General features: G+C 33.2%; 2 protein-coding genes across 7 annotated transcripts in view; one reads left to right on the forward strand and one right to left on the reverse strand.

Annotated features, from left to right (window-relative positions):
* LOC127738760 (cathepsin L-like) overlaps positions 1–15,640 on the reverse strand; it is a 50,212-nt gene that overhangs the window by 14,685 nt on the left and 19,887 nt on the right. The window lies entirely within an intron of this gene.
* Positions 3,979–8,294, forward strand: LOC127738756 (piggyBac transposable element-derived protein 4-like). Its single transcript, XM_052250111.1, has 5 exons — positions 3,979–4,483; positions 5,475–5,829; positions 6,394–6,577; positions 6,950–7,136; positions 7,703–8,294. The coding sequence occupies exons 1-5, from the start codon at positions 4,001–4,003 to the stop codon at positions 8,258–8,260; spliced, it is 1,767 nt and encodes a 588-aa protein (XP_052106071.1). The 5' UTR covers positions 3,979–4,000; the 3' UTR covers positions 8,261–8,294.

The raw sequence follows: 15,640 nt of genomic DNA on the forward strand, positions 1-15,640 counted from the left end.
AAAATTAATGAAAATTAATGTGTACTAAACTCTTCCAAAAGAGGTTTATATAAAAAAAAATAGTTAAAAAAAACCCTAATAATAAAAATTGTGTCCTTTATTCATAAATAGCTATATTAAAATAAAAAGAATATGAACATCTAACTATCAATTTTCAACACGCGTGTTTAAGTGATGACCATTAAAAAATTTAACACTTTTTCAATAGTCTAATCTTCAGTTTAACCCTGACAAAATTTTAATAATACGTTGAAGAGTGTTTTAAGCAGTTAAGTTTATTGAAAAGCTAGGTGGTGAATTTTTGCTATATAGAAGTGCTATACTCAGGGAAATGACTATACCCTAGATCTTGCAAAACTTTGTGGATTCTGTTTGGTTTGGTGAAAGCCAAGTGAATGCAATACTAGAAGTTTATATTGAATCTCTGTACAGCAATGAAAACATTTTGTACATGATTTAAAAAACATCAATTTGCTAAGGATTCTCTAATTAATGATTTTTATTATTATTATTATAATGTTAATAAATGTCACCAAGTTAGCTACCCTATTACAAAATATATTTTCTTTTCAAATGTAATAATTAAAACAATCAGACATCCATCATTGAACATGAGCAGAGATCAAACTTGCCATAGGACACAAACAAATTCATTTCATATATGCCTAGGGTTTGTAAAACTAAACATGGGGTAAAACATATAATTTCATTGGTTGAAGTATAAAGATACCTTTAATTTCATTGGTTTATAGTTTCTTTGTTTTGATTCCAGAAGAAAGGCTACATATTGTGAAAAAAATTTGAATTTTTATTTTGTGTGCATATTCTTTGAATAACAAGTTAACATTGAGAAGATAACTGATATATAGAGTAAGAATTGTCATGAGTGACCTATATAGATTGGTTTTCAATTCCTAGTTACATTCAATCAGCAGGGTTTAACTGTGGAAGCAGAAACCAGTCTTAGACCAATTGACCTACAAATTCCTTAACTGATTCTATGTCCTGTGTATACAAGTGGTGTTTTTTTTTTTGAAAAACCCATTTTACATTATATATTAATTTCAAAAGTACTGAATCCAAAAAACTATAATTTTCAGATTCTTAGAAGATTTATTTGTCGTCACATTTTCACTTGATTGCGGTATATTTTTTCATTCTTTACTTTAATCAAAAGCATTTTTCTTATTTTAATAAAACCCATATGCTCAATAATTCATTACTGTAAATTCAGAAATTATTGCGTGCATTTATTATTGCGATTTTGTCATTTTAGACTAAAATGCGATTTTAATTTTTGCGATATTGAGAAAAGTCCTGTTTAATTCATATAAAAAATTTCAAAATGCAAGTTTAAATTATTGCGATTATAACCCTGTCACATTTTTTGCAATAATAAAAACACCGCAATAATTTCTGAATTTACAGTATGTTTGTAGACAGTTTAATCCAATCACTTGCATACTAACGGTGGTCAATATGATAACATAATTCTTCGTTTGCTGTTGTCCAAGTCTTCCGACTTACAGTGGCATCGAGGGATAAGTTATCATATCTACTAGTATCTATACACTAATCTTTAACTGCATGTTAACTAACTTTGTACTGTCAACAGATATAATGGATTGTGTTGCAATTTTCCTTAATTTTAAAACTACCGGTATATTTTCATATTTGGAATACGTATGTTTCTTCAAGTGACAATATTTATACTTGAGTTCAAGCACCCTGAAAATCTGATACTTGAAATGGAAATAATCTGGTGTTTGACAAATATGGATTTGATCTGTTAGTTAAATAGAAAGGTTTTTTTCAATCAAACATAGTGTCATGCATTGGTCATGCATTTGTGCAATATCTCTAGAATCAGTTAAGGAACCATAATTACATACATACACCATAAAAAAACGTACCCTGAAGGTGTGGATATATCTAAGATTATAATACATTCTATAATATATTAAAAAAAAACTGCAAAAAAGTTGCAATAAATATCCACATTTACATAATCTGACTGGTTCCTCTTACACATTGGTTGTCTTTTACTATAAAGATGGTCATTTGCTCATTTGCAGTATTGGTGGCTATTTTATTTAGTATTTTATTGTAAGACAGGTTGGTTGTCAATGTGAAACAACATATTCACCCCCCAAAAAATTGCATTAAAAATTCTGAAATCTAGAAGTCTTTATGTGGTTAACAATTGAAAGGAACCCATATAGCTCAATAGACTATTTTCATATTTTCTACAGGTAACCCACCCCGCGGTTAGACATCCTGGTTACAGTACTCGGTCAAGTTAGAGGAACTTAAAGAAGTAAAATCAATCTTACAATCAGTACAATACGGGGGAAAAATTAACTGTTTTATGTTTTCTATACACAACAAAATCATCTGAGAACAGTTAATATCACTTGACCTTTTAATTTGACGTCATACAAGAATCCCTTGTTTTCTGTGGTTGTTGGCTGTGGTTGTTGGCTATTAAGGATTTAAATATTTTACTGGAAGATCAGTTATGTCCAGTAATGGTGGACAAATACTGTAGCAATAAGGTTTATAAGAGATCATTTGACTTTAAAACATGTTTTGAGACATATTACAGTATTGATATCTTTTCATGATAATCAGAAGAAAGTGTAAAACTGAGTAAATATGTAAATCACATTCATATCTTGAATAAAGTGCATGTTTTGATGACTGTCCTTAAATAAGTCCAATGGTATGTTTTTTTTCTTATTTACATGGATATCTTTCCATGATAATCAGAATGGAGTATGGCTATTTTGTGTATTTTTCCTTTGATATCTTTTTGTGATAATTTGTCATATCATGCTACTCGCTTGAGAAAGAAAATCTTAGTCAGAAACTAAGGGTGCATGTGACGTTGTCAATGAAAACATTAACCCTTTCCTCCATAATGACGCCTTTTGACGCCTCCCCCTTTACTCCATAATGACGCCTTTTGACGCCTCTGTTAACAACCTCAGTTGAAACGCTTTGTCCTCGAGTAATCCGTGTCAAAATTTATCAAATTTGTATCCAAAATAAGAAGTATAAACTTGTGAATAACTGGTGTAAATTTTCTTGATGAAATAATTTTTTATCAACGTGAATTATAATTTTAAACTTGTTGTTGTTTTCTTTTTTTTAACGCCGTCGCCATTTTGTCCAACTTTTTGTTGACAACTTTTCAAAGCAGCTGAAATTGCATTAATTACGATTTTTGTCATGAGTTATTGATAACAACTGTTGATTGAATGCCTTATCTTCATTTTGTACGATACAGTTTCGAGTTTAATGACTTTTGGTAAGATTTTTTAAATTTTAAAAATGATGGAAGATCAAGTCGATGTCATTTCCCAGTTTAGAGCAGAAGAAAATTGCAATAAAATACTCTGCATTACACAATTGTGTTTAAAATAGCATTTGGAATATCAGAAATTCGATTAAGAATTGAAAGATATGCAGTCGATGCCATACCACTCTTTTTCTCCGACACATTTTGAACAAGAAGGTGATACCGTGTAAAATGTAAACATGTGAATTCTTTGGGGAATCCCTTTTCCGACTTCCGGCGATTACGCATCAACGAGTCATAAAGTGGGCGGGAACACATAACTTTTATTAACCAGAAAAAACATTTCATTGCAATGTTTTAAAGAAATATTTCAAGAAAAAGGAATGATTTTTTAAACCTCAATCATTTTCTTAATAAATTGAACGTAAATAACTAGTTTTTCAACTTTTTCTGATCGAACTTCTAAACCCCGCCCACGGCTCGGAATTCATAATATAGTACCGTACTTGCAGTGCTGTTTTCTCGTAAAAAAGACGATACCCTTTTATCCTCGTACTTTATTTTAATAAATACATCTATACAGTATTCCGTGAACTTCTATGTTCATGAAATATCATTTTGCAAAAAAAAAATAAACAGCTTTTACTTTTGTGTACTTGGCAATTCATTTTGGATAATAAAACATGGCCGACTGAAGAAATGGAGATTTTCCTTTCTTCCCAATCTTCGCAATTTTCGGGGTTCGGGTTATCAGATTTGGAGGACGAAAATGACAGTCCAGGTTCAGTTAGCCCTCCTAGTTCAGTGAGAACATCAGATTTATCATTTGAGGAAGAATCTGAAGTAGGTTCAGACCTTTCTGACAGAAACCCTGATTCTGATATTGAGGAAGACGATGATGAATTGCCGGACAGTGATGGTGAGTTTGAATCACAGCTGAGTGAAATTCCGAGCAGCCAACTCACTAGTGTATCTGATGATGACTTTTGGTCTGAACAGTTGGAGGATATTGAAATACCAGATTTCAATGAAATGACAGGTCCTGTGCACATGTTGCCATTGAACGCACAAGCTGTTGATTTTTTTCAGTTGTTTTTTGAAGAACGATTTTTTCAACACCTATCAGAGCAAACAAACTTGTATGCTGAACAGACTTCAGAAAATGACCAGCATTGGGAAGAGGTAAACAAAATGTTATCATAAATATTGAGATTGGTGTATGTTTCATGTCTTATAAATGAAACTGTCCTCCATCAATCTCAACTTTTTCTTTAAAATCTTCTATGGACCTGGGAAAAAGAGATGGGGAGTAATGAAGATGTCTATTCTAAAGACAGAGAGGGTTATGTTGATAATTTTTGAGGCAAGTGCTGGGGGGGGGGGGGGGGGGGTCCAACTATATGTCCCTATTCAAATGCATTGATTGTAAAAAAAAAAAGGGAGTTCCAAACCCCACCCCCCCTTGCGGATTTGCCACTGCAAATGCCTAACAGAATTTGTTAAAATCTTGCATAATCTTGCTATCAAAAATGTACTTCTTTCCATAGGCAGATCCAGGGGTGGGCCCAGGCTCTCCCTTTTGTGGGAAAAATTTGGTTGATTAATAGGGAATCACTGAAGCATGACTGGAGTGGGCCCCCCCCCCCCCCCCCCTTAAGGTCAGTCAGCAGGCCCCCACCCCTTATGAAAAATTCTGGATCCGCCACTGCTTTCAATTTCATTTCTTCATCCGAATTTTTTTTTTTTTAACTTTTATATGGCAAAGATATCCTACAATGTAAATGCACACCATTGTACACATTCACTACATGTTCTTTATCTCTTCTCTGTATCATTTAATTATGCTCATAGATTTTCATCCAAACAATGCAACTATGTACCTCCTTTTCATTTTTTGTTCTACCTATGCAAGTCATGGTATTCAACATGTTTAATGCCTGGGATTGGGCTGCATATTGATACATGTATTTAAGTCCCAAGTTTGGCACATCATCTTTTGAGCTTGACTTACGGGACCTTCAGTTTTGAAATTTATTTATATATTGAATACCAGGACAAAGAAAGTTTATTTCAAATATCAAATACATAATAACTGGATTATTGAACGTACTCAATACCTAAATGCCACAGCTCTTTCTTGCAATAAACCTGAGTATTAACTCTAATTTAACAGGTTACTACTGATGAAATCAAAGCATTCATTGGAATCAACATTTTGATGGGGGTGATGCAGTTGGCATCATACAGACTGTACTGGAGTTCAGATCCATTCTTAGGGAACACTGGTATAAGAAGTGTGATGACAGAAAACAGATTCTCAAAACTATATCAGTATATTCATGTCAATAACAATCAAACAGCAGTACCAAGGGACACTGAAGGTTTCGACAAACTACATAAAGTTAGACCAATCATCAACATGGTAGATCATACTTTCAAAGACCATTACAAACCAAAACAGAATCAAACAGTGGATGAAGCAATGGTGAAATACAAGGGAAGATTTTCAATTAAACAGTACATGCCAGGTAATTTTATTATTTGTACACAATTGAATACAATCCTTATTCTTCTTTTACATTGGAGGTCTAAGTAAAATTGAGAATGGGGAATGTGTCAAAGAGACAACAACCCGACCAAAGAGCAGAAAAAAATGTTTTTCTATCTGGTTGCATTTTCGACTTTTGAGTTTGAATATCCCTGTGGTATCTTTCCCCTCTCTTTCACTTGTAAATATATTGTCATTTGATTTTATTTCTGCTAATTTCAATATAAACAAACAATTGACATTCTAAGATGATTGTCGCCTTTTTCATTTGAAACATCTGCAAAATCATATTTTAGTTAGATCTCTCAACATTCTTGAAAACAAATATCAATTTTTAGTCTTTATAGCTGAATATGCGGTGTAGTTTTGCTCATTGTTGAAGGCAGAACGGTGACCTATAGTTGTTAACATCTATGTCATTTGGTCCAAGGTGGAGAGTTGTCTCATTGGCAATTATACCACATCTTCTTATTTTAACATATTTTCTTTATAGACCTGAAAAAAAAATAGAAATAGAATGTGAAATGATGATTTTTTTTGTCAGGAAAACCAATCAAAAGAGGCATGAAAGTTTGGATGCGGGCTGATTCAACATCTGGATACTGTCATCAATTTAATGTTTACATGGGCAAGGACGATCCAAACAAAGGGCCTAAACTAGGGGAAAAAGTGGTGAAACTGCTATGCAAGGACCTCAAATGGAAAGGACACCATATATATATGGATAGGTAATTTCTTAATTACATTAAAATAGGAAAAACAATAATGAATCTAAAGTGTATATTAATTACACCTTGAAATATGCAAATTAACAGAATACTGACCATGAGTGTTGTACTGATGCCTACAATGAGATGTTGTGAACATTCGTCAAATGTCAAAAACAATTAATAAAATATGAAAAAACCTAGATAGTAAATAAACAAGGAGATAAACATGGGCTTAAAAAAAATACAAACAAAATTATGAATAGAACAAGGATTTGGGATAGAGGTTTTAAAACAAATTTTTAATCTCTTGTGTTATAATTGATCGACCTGATTTTTGGAAAAGATAAATCATAGAAACAAAAATTATACTTTTTTCATATTTATTTTCAGATACTTTACATCAGTACCATTGTTTAGATGTTTAGAAAGAAATGGCATTTATGGATGTGGTACAATAAAATGCACAGCAGTTGGTCTTCCAGAAGACATAACAGATCCCCCCAGGATGGCTCGAGGGGAGAGTATTGCCCGCCAGAACGGCAATCTGGTAGCAACTGTGTGGCAAGATAAGAAAAAAGTAAGTAAACAGAAAATAATATGTAGAAAAAATGAAAGGATATGGAGTAAATGTACATGGGACAAAATCGCACACAATACATTGAAAACATAGAAAATTATCAATGAACAGGGCTTTTATTCCTGTTCTTCATCTTGACAGATGATGTAGGGTCTTCAACAATGAACGAATCATTCATACCCTACAATAAGGTCAAGACGGCCCCTAGCATGGACTTAAGCGGTACTATTGATGTAAATGTTTTAGTGACATATGAGGAAAATTTATCAATAAAATGATTTAAATAAAATAAGAATTCATTTAAATCTAACTTATTTTACAGATCATACTAATGGGTTTTTAGTTTCATATCTATTTGTGAAATAGGAAAATGAACCTAAAAAAACCTTTTTGACAGATAAGATTAAAAAAATGACATATTTATTTACAGGATGTGTTGCTCAAAGTTAAAGGTCTTGTTGTCATTTAAAAATGAAGAACAGCAATTAAGAATTGTTTTCCAGTTACTTGGTCTGTTATTGTACTTTATTGATGCTATTCTGAACAATTAACAAACTTCTTTTCAGGTGCATTTCCTGTCAACCAACTCTAATCCAACAGGTGAAGGCTCAACCTTTAGAAGACTGAAAAATGGCACTAGGATTGAAATAAACAGATCACCCCCTGTTGAAGGTTATCACAATTACATGGGAGGTGTAGACAGAAACAATCAGCTCCGTGCTAAAACACCTGTAGGCAGACCAGCAAAGAAATGGTGGAAATATTTGTTTTTTTACATTATTAACTTATGCATTACTAATGCGTTCATTGTTATGAATGAATCTGTTGGTTATCAACCAAGGAAGAAGCGCTATTCCTTGTTGGATTTTCGCATCGACATTGCCAAGCAACTGATTGGGAATTTCACCAAAAGGAACAGGAGAATCGTTAATCAACAACCTAACAATAACCATGTTAGTGTTCGTTTGAACAGGACAAAAAGAAGATGCAAATGGTGCACCAAGCAGGGAGAAAAGAAACGAAAAGAAACTGTATATGGCTGCTCGAACTGTAACATTCATTTATGCAGAGAATCCTGCTTTGAACACTATCATCAGCAACATGGACTACCATTTGCCATTTGACTTTGAGCATTAAAATATTGGATTACAAAACAAATTTATATTGAATTCATTGATTCTATTGTGCTATTTCATGGCAGTCAAATTTAATTGGTGGAGTAAGCCAGAGTGCCAAAAGAGAACCATCAGAAATACTGACAATCCTAGTCAATTAAGATTGGAGTCGAGCGCACCTGCCTCCTGCCTGATTTAAACTCACAACCTCAGTGTTGATAAGCTAGTGTTACAGATGTTCAACTACTTAGACCACTAAGCCACTGTTGCCCTTTTTTTTTGTAGAAGCTTATTTTTTAAAGACATCATTTGGTTGCAAGAAGTAAAGTTTTTCCAGTGAATGAAATGATAAATTTTTTTGAAAATGGTTTTTTTTATGGACTGTTGTTCAATTTGCATATTTTAAAGAAAATTTCCTTTGGTTGCTCTGGATGGAAACTGTTGCTAGGGAAACATATTATGATAAAACATCCCTTTATGTTTCCTATTTACATAATATAAGAGTCAACAAACATGAATTTTTCTAAATTTTTTTTAATTTCATCACAATTTACTTTGTTGCTAGGGAAATAAATCTGTTGCTATGGAAAAAAATTGGGACGTTTTCACATAAAAAAAGGGTTAACATTCAGCTTATTCATAGACAGTCAAACATATCATGGTTTCCATAAGATGTAACTGCTGTTACAAGTGGCTACCCTAATTTTCGCGTATTTTCGTATTTATATCTATAAAATTGTTACCATGGCAACAAAATATATGAAAAAAAATTACCAGAAAATAAAGTTCTAATTTTGATATATAACTGACCAAAATTATATATATTTAACTGGTCTATTAAAGGCACAGTCAATATTTCATTAAAGTAAGCTTATTTTCAATATTTTATTGAAAAATCCTATGCGAAACAGGTATGTAAAAAAAAAATTTTCATGGAGGAAAGGGTTAACAACGTCATAGGCAAAATGAGCATTTGAAGTAACAGAAGCACATTTAAGTTAAATGTTCATTCATTGGTCAATTCATTATGAAGTGTAAAGGCTGTGCATCTCTTTCAACGTAAAAAAATCTGCATATTGTACGTCTTTAACAATGCAGATACTAAGCATTTCTAATACTGTGGATTCATAAATATTCATTGGATATCCATTTTCATGGATTTCAAGGCTTGGGAGAAACCATGAGATTAATATATTCTTTCACATAATTATTAATACTGAACTATTAGTGTTCAGAAATGTGTTTAATCGTGTTTTCACAATTCTGAGCCATTTGAAAAATAATTTTTTTCATAATTTTCATGAATACTTTTTCATGAGAATCAAATGAAAGTTAGAAAAAACATGTACAGAATGTTCCAAGTCCTAAATAAATTATTGTATTTATACTTTTAAATGAAGGTAAAAGCAATGACCATATCACATTTTACCTGAAGAGACAAGAGCTACAACTAAAAATGTGCATTTGGTCAATGCTTTTATGGACAATACTTGTCAATTAAAAAAAAATGACGTGATGGATAAATGAAATCTTGTGACATAACACTACTGACTGGGAATTGAATACTTCTAGAATTATTATTCAATTGGAATTTTGAGTAAAATTATAATATATGGACATTTCACCTCTCATATGTATTCAAAAGGGAATTTTCAAATGGTCATGTTAACATCACATCCATACTAAACATAATTACTGAGTTTTGTTGTTGGTTACTGACTTGTGTAATTTATTACTGCATAAAGATGTGCACACAACAATTCTCTTGTATTATTGTCATGAAACTTTATTTTTTTAGTTTTTTTTTGGTGTATTCTAAATTTGTTAGTATTGTACTCATTTTGCTCAAACATCTAAGCAATTATCAACTAAGAATGTGAGCTTTGTATCACATGGAAGCAGTTTTGAAACGGATCATTGTAATCATAAAGATCACCGTACGCAAACAATTCATAAAGTGTTATTTCAACTTTTTAGTACTGGGTTGATACCACTGCTGGTGGGCTACTAGTCACAAAGGGTATCAACAGCTCTGGGTTTATACCACTGCTGATGAACTGTTAGTCCCCAAGGGTATCATCAGCTCTGGGTTTATACCACTGCTGATGAATTGTTAGTCTCCAAGGGTATCATCAGCTCTGGGTTTATACCACTGCTGATGAACTGTTAGTCCCCAAGGGTATCAACAGCTCTGGGTTTATACCACTGCTGATGAACTGTTAGTCCCCAAGGGTATCAACAGCTCTGGGTTTATGCCACTGCTGATGAACTGTTAGTCTCCAAGGGTATCATCAGCTCTGGGTTTATACCACTGCTGATGAACTTTTAGTCCCCAAGGGTATCATCAGCTCTAGGTTGATGCTACTGCTGGTGAACTGTAAGTCTCCAAGGGTATCATCAACTCTGGGTTGATACCACTGCTGGTGAACTGTTAGTCTCCAAGGGTATCACCAGCTCTGGGTTTATACCACTGCTGATGAACTGTTAGTCTCCAAGGGTATCATCAGCTCTGGGTTTATACCACTGCTGATGAACTGTTAGTCCCCAAGGGTATCATCAGCTCTGGGTTTATACCACTGCTGATGAACTGTTAGTCTCCAAGGGTATCATCAGCTCTGGGTTTATACCACTGCTGATGAACTTTTAGTCCCCAAGGGTATCATCAGCTCCAGGTTGATGCTACTGCTGGTGAACTGTAAGTCTCCAAGGGTATCATCAGCTCTGGGTTGATACCACTGCTGGTGGACTACTAGTCCCCAAGGGTATCTTCAACTCTGGGTTGATACCACTGCTGGTGAGTTGTTTGTCTCAAAGGGTATCATCAGCTCAGTAGTCAGTGCTTTTGTACATGTACTGATATGATTTATAAAATATTTTCAATAATATTGGTAACTGTTAAGAAATTAAGCTTATAATCTTTCAGGCAACCAAAAAATAGCCAACAGTGCTGAAAGTAGCAAACACCAAAATCAATCAATCAATCCCTAGGCAATGTTGGCCCTAGATATATTTGGTACAAAAGTCCTATATATTAAAGTCACATGATCAACCTTGAACCAGCATGACCAGTGAAATTTGCTGAATTATACACATGGTGTAGTTACATGAGCAATGTATAGAACTTGAACAGAGATAGCTATAGCTGTGTATAATCATACAAAAAAGAGATCAATTTGATGTAATAAAGAGATTTGTGTTTGTTTTTATTTGTTTTAAAATGCTTGTATATTTTTGTGAATACTTTCTATGCTGTAAAAATCTTATTCAGTCCAACAGAACAAACTCTCTAATTTCTGAAAATCTCAATACATGTAGTTAATTTCCCTATCTTTGTCTCATATCAATCTGATACTTTTTGGTCCTGTTATTAGAGACTAGTTGTCCTTTAGCTGTCCATCCCATCAATCTAGGTCTTTAATTTGCATTGTTAATGGCATTTTCAAAACTATATCATTTCCTTTTTGTCGAGCCTTCGACTTTTGTCGAAAAAGCGAGACATAGCGATCCTACATTCCGTCGTCGGCGGCGTCCACAAATATTCACTCTGTGGTTAAAGTTTTTGAAATTTTAATAACTTACTTAAACTATCCTGGATTTCTACCAAATTTGGACAGTAGCTTGTTTATGATCATAAGATAATATTCAAAAGTAAATTTTGTAAAAAAAAAATCCATTTTTTCCGTATTTTACTTATAAATGGACTTAGTTTTTCTGCCAGGAAACATTACATTCACTCTGTGGTTAAAGTTTTTGAAATTTTAACAACTTTCTTAAACTATCCTGGATTTGTACCAAACTTGGACAGAAGCTTGTTTATGATTAAAAGCTAGTATCTAGAAGTAAATTTTGTTAAAATTTGGTTCCATTTTTTCCGTATTTTAAGTTTTTAAAACATTTATTAAACTTGGACAGAAGCTACTTACAATCAAAAGATAGTATAGAGAGGAATATTTTTATTATTTTTTTTCCTCATTTTTGCTGAGCCTGCGATTAACAGCAAAAGTAGGCGAGACAATGGGTTCCGCGGAACCCTTACAAATTTTTTTTTCTACATCTTTAAAACAAATATTAGCCATTTCGTTGTAAAGGTTTCAATCAATAACTCTACAATCTAAAGGTCTCCTTATAATTTGGCTATCATTCCTTTTTTAAGCTAAAATATTCTATTCATGAAATTTCCACAATGAAATTTCATCATTTATATTCAGAAACAAATAACATATTTTGTAATATACAACACTAAAAGATATCATATGATTAAAATGTGATAACAGAACTACTGGATTTTGTCCTTCAATAAAAAGTCTGCATGTATGTTATTTCAATTTTCCTAAACAAAATAAAAATAAACTCAATGGAAATGAATCTGAAACTTGTACAAAATGGTTGTTAATCACTTCTTTCATAACTTTCCAGTATATTTGCACATATATATGAAATAAATTTGGCTACAATTGATTCATTTTCAAAAAGTTTATTTGATTATCTTTTAACATCTGCACTTCTGTCTGCAACACAAGTAGCATCAGTAACTAAACTAGCATTTTCAAGTAACAAAATGTCAACATTATCAAGTAGTTCTGTGATTTTTACAATGGCATACATTTATACTTGTTTCATAACTTTTTTTAGAATTAAGTCTGAAAGAATATTCAACTTTTCAGTAGCACTAAAATAAAATTAGTATATACTTACTTGCTTACAAAACTTAATTAAGAAACGTCCCCTTTGTAACATTTAAGCTTCTCCTTCCCATTTAACAACATATCTCCCCTGTACAAAACAGTCTCCAACTTGTATTTAATTCATTCTTGAGTAAAATCTCCATGAGGGTTTGTTATGTGTTATTTCATATTTTTCCCAGTGTGGTGTCCCTATTGTCATAATTCATCTCCTATTTTATCGTTTTTATGCACTTTTTATCTCCCTTTTGCCATGAGTTATCTCTTTTCCTAGAGTTGCCTCCCCTTTTCCCAAGAGTTCCTTCTATTGTTGTCATGAGTCAACTTCCCTTTGCCATGAATTATCTCTGCTTTTTCTTTAATTCCTCATTTTCTAATGTCACTTTCCATTTGCCATTAATATTCTCCAGTGAGTAAATATAATTTTCCAAATTATCTCCCAGTTTTCTTTCTGTAGAGTCTCCTATTATCAGGAGAAATTTCCCCTTTTCTCTCAGATATTTCTCATACTCTAGACATGTCAAATTTTCCATATGTTATTCCCCCCCCCCCCCCCCCCCCTTTTTTGCCTCTCCTTTTCTTGAAGTGATCTCCTTTATATCAATTCTGTTCCAAAAGATGCCTCCCTTTTTTGCCATGATTATCTCACCTGTATGAATAGTCAATTATCTCCCCTTTTCTCAATAATTTGTCCTTCTCCCCCTAATATATCACCCCTTTTGCCATGCATTATCTCTCCCTCAACTAAAAGTTTCCTTGGTCCTGAGTCCTTCTGTCATAATGAATTTTTACAATGAATTACATCCTATTTTACCAAAAGCTACAAGCCTGTTACCATAAGTTATCTCTCCTTTTGTTCTGAGTTGCCTCTCATTTTCTTACATTTATCCCCCATTAAGCTAGAAGTGCCTAACATTTTTCCATGAATTATATACAATTCAACAGCAGATAATTCCCATTTTTCTTTTACTCATGGCTTGGTGGGATGCATTGGTAAACATGAAAAAAACCTCTCCCTTTTGCTAGACTTGTCTCCCCTTCTGCCATAAATTTCATCTTTTTCATAAGATACCTAAAGTCACCTCTTTTCTAATGAGTTATCTCCCATAAAACATAGAGTTGCCTCCTGTACATGCCAGAAGTTTCTACCCTTCTTTCTGTTATCTTACCTTTAACAGTCTTTTTCCATGAGTCAACCCCTTTCACTTAGAGATGCCTTCCATTTTCAATTAATTTTCTTCCTTTTAATCATGAAATGTATCTTTTTTTTCCAAATGATTTCTATCCTTTTGTAATGATTTATCTGACATTTTATCAATAGTAACCTTCCTTTTGTCATGAGTTATCTCCCCTTTGTCTCTCTTATTTTCTTTCATATTTTCTTTCAGGTGCATCTCTCCTAGACTTGCCTCCTTTTCAGCAACAAGTGTCTCCTTTCTCACAAAGAGTTATCCCCCATCTTACCCACAGATAACTTGGGAAACTCATGAGAACAGGTATCTCCCCAAAAAGAGTTGCCTCCTGTATTTCCATAAGTTATCTCCTTTATTCACAGTTGTCACCTTTTGCCATGAGGCCTTCCCTATAACCAAGAGTTGCCTCCATTTTTGTCATGAGTTATCCCCCTTTCACAAAAAATGCCATCCTTTTTTCCATCAGTTTTCTATCTTTTTGTAATCATGGGTTACTTCCCCTTCTGTCATAAATTAGCTACTCTTTTTTTCAAGAGTGACCTCCCTTTTGCCACGAGTTATCCCATATTTTATTTTCAGTTATCTTTTCTTTTTCATAGTTGCCTCTCCTTTTCTTTCCTATAAATGCCCCACATGTTGCCATGCGTCTACCATCTACCATTTACCAACAGCTTCCATGCATTTTTTTTTTCAGGTGCATCCCTTCCTGCCATGATTTATCTCTTTTTCCTAGACTTGCCTCTTCTGTCATAATTTCTCCTTTTTACAAAGAGATCTCCGATCTTACCAAAAGATTTTCCTTCCCTATAACCAAGAGTTGGCTCCCATTTTTGCCCTGTTTTCCTTTTGCCATGTGCTATCCCCCATTTCCATGAGTTGTCTCCCCTTTAACCAAGCGTTCCCTCCTTTTTGCCATTTGTTTTTTATTCTTTTGTTGAGTCATCTTGCATTTTAACAATTTTAAAATTACAAACTTAAAATCAAGAGTTACTTCCCCTCCTGTCATAAGTTATCTCCCCTTTTATCTTTGGTTATCTCTGCTTTTTTCATGAGTTGCCTCTTATTTTTTTTATCATGTCCCTCTTATCCACTCATCCTGAACATGCATGAAGTATTTGCCACTGGACATTAAGCAACCAACAATCAATCATTCCTCTTATCCTAGAATGCCTCACATTTGACATGAGTTATCTCCCTTTCAAAGATGTGCCTCTCCTTTTCCATGAGTTATCTTCCCTTTAACCAAGAGCCCTTTTCCATTAGTTTTCTTACCTTTTGTAAAGATTTATCTTCCATTTTAACATATTAACCTTAACTTTAATAATGATCTGCCTCCCCTTATAACTTTAACCTTTTTTAACCAAGCGTTTCTTTTCTTTATCCATAAGTAATCTTCCAATTTTTCTTTCAGTTATCTCTTTTTGTCTTGCAATTTGCCTCCATTATTCTTTCAGTAAACCACTTGTCATAGTTACATCCCCTTTTGTCTGTTATCTTTTTTTTCTTTATTTACC

Source organism: Mytilus californianus, unplaced genomic scaffold (genome assembly GCF_021869535.1).
Source record: "Mytilus californianus isolate M0D057914Y unplaced genomic scaffold, xbMytCali1.0.p SCAF_4, whole genome shotgun sequence".
NCBI lineage: Eukaryota > Metazoa > Mollusca > Bivalvia > Mytilida > Mytilidae > Mytilus > Mytilus californianus.

Bases quoted from the DNA above. Each gene is read 5' to 3' on its own strand.
- LOC127738756 (XM_052250111.1), top strand. From the start codon at position 4,001: ATGGAGATTTTCCTTTCTTCCCAATCTTCGCAATTTTCGGGGTTCGGG. The intron at 4,484-5,474 runs GTAAACAAAATG...CTAATTTAACAG, and splicing joins ATGACCAGCATTGGGAAGAG to GTTACTACTGATGAAATCAA. The intron at 7,137-7,702 runs GTAAGTAAACAG...ACTTCTTTTCAG, and splicing joins TGTGGCAAGATAAGAAAAAA to GTGCATTTCCTGTCAACCAA.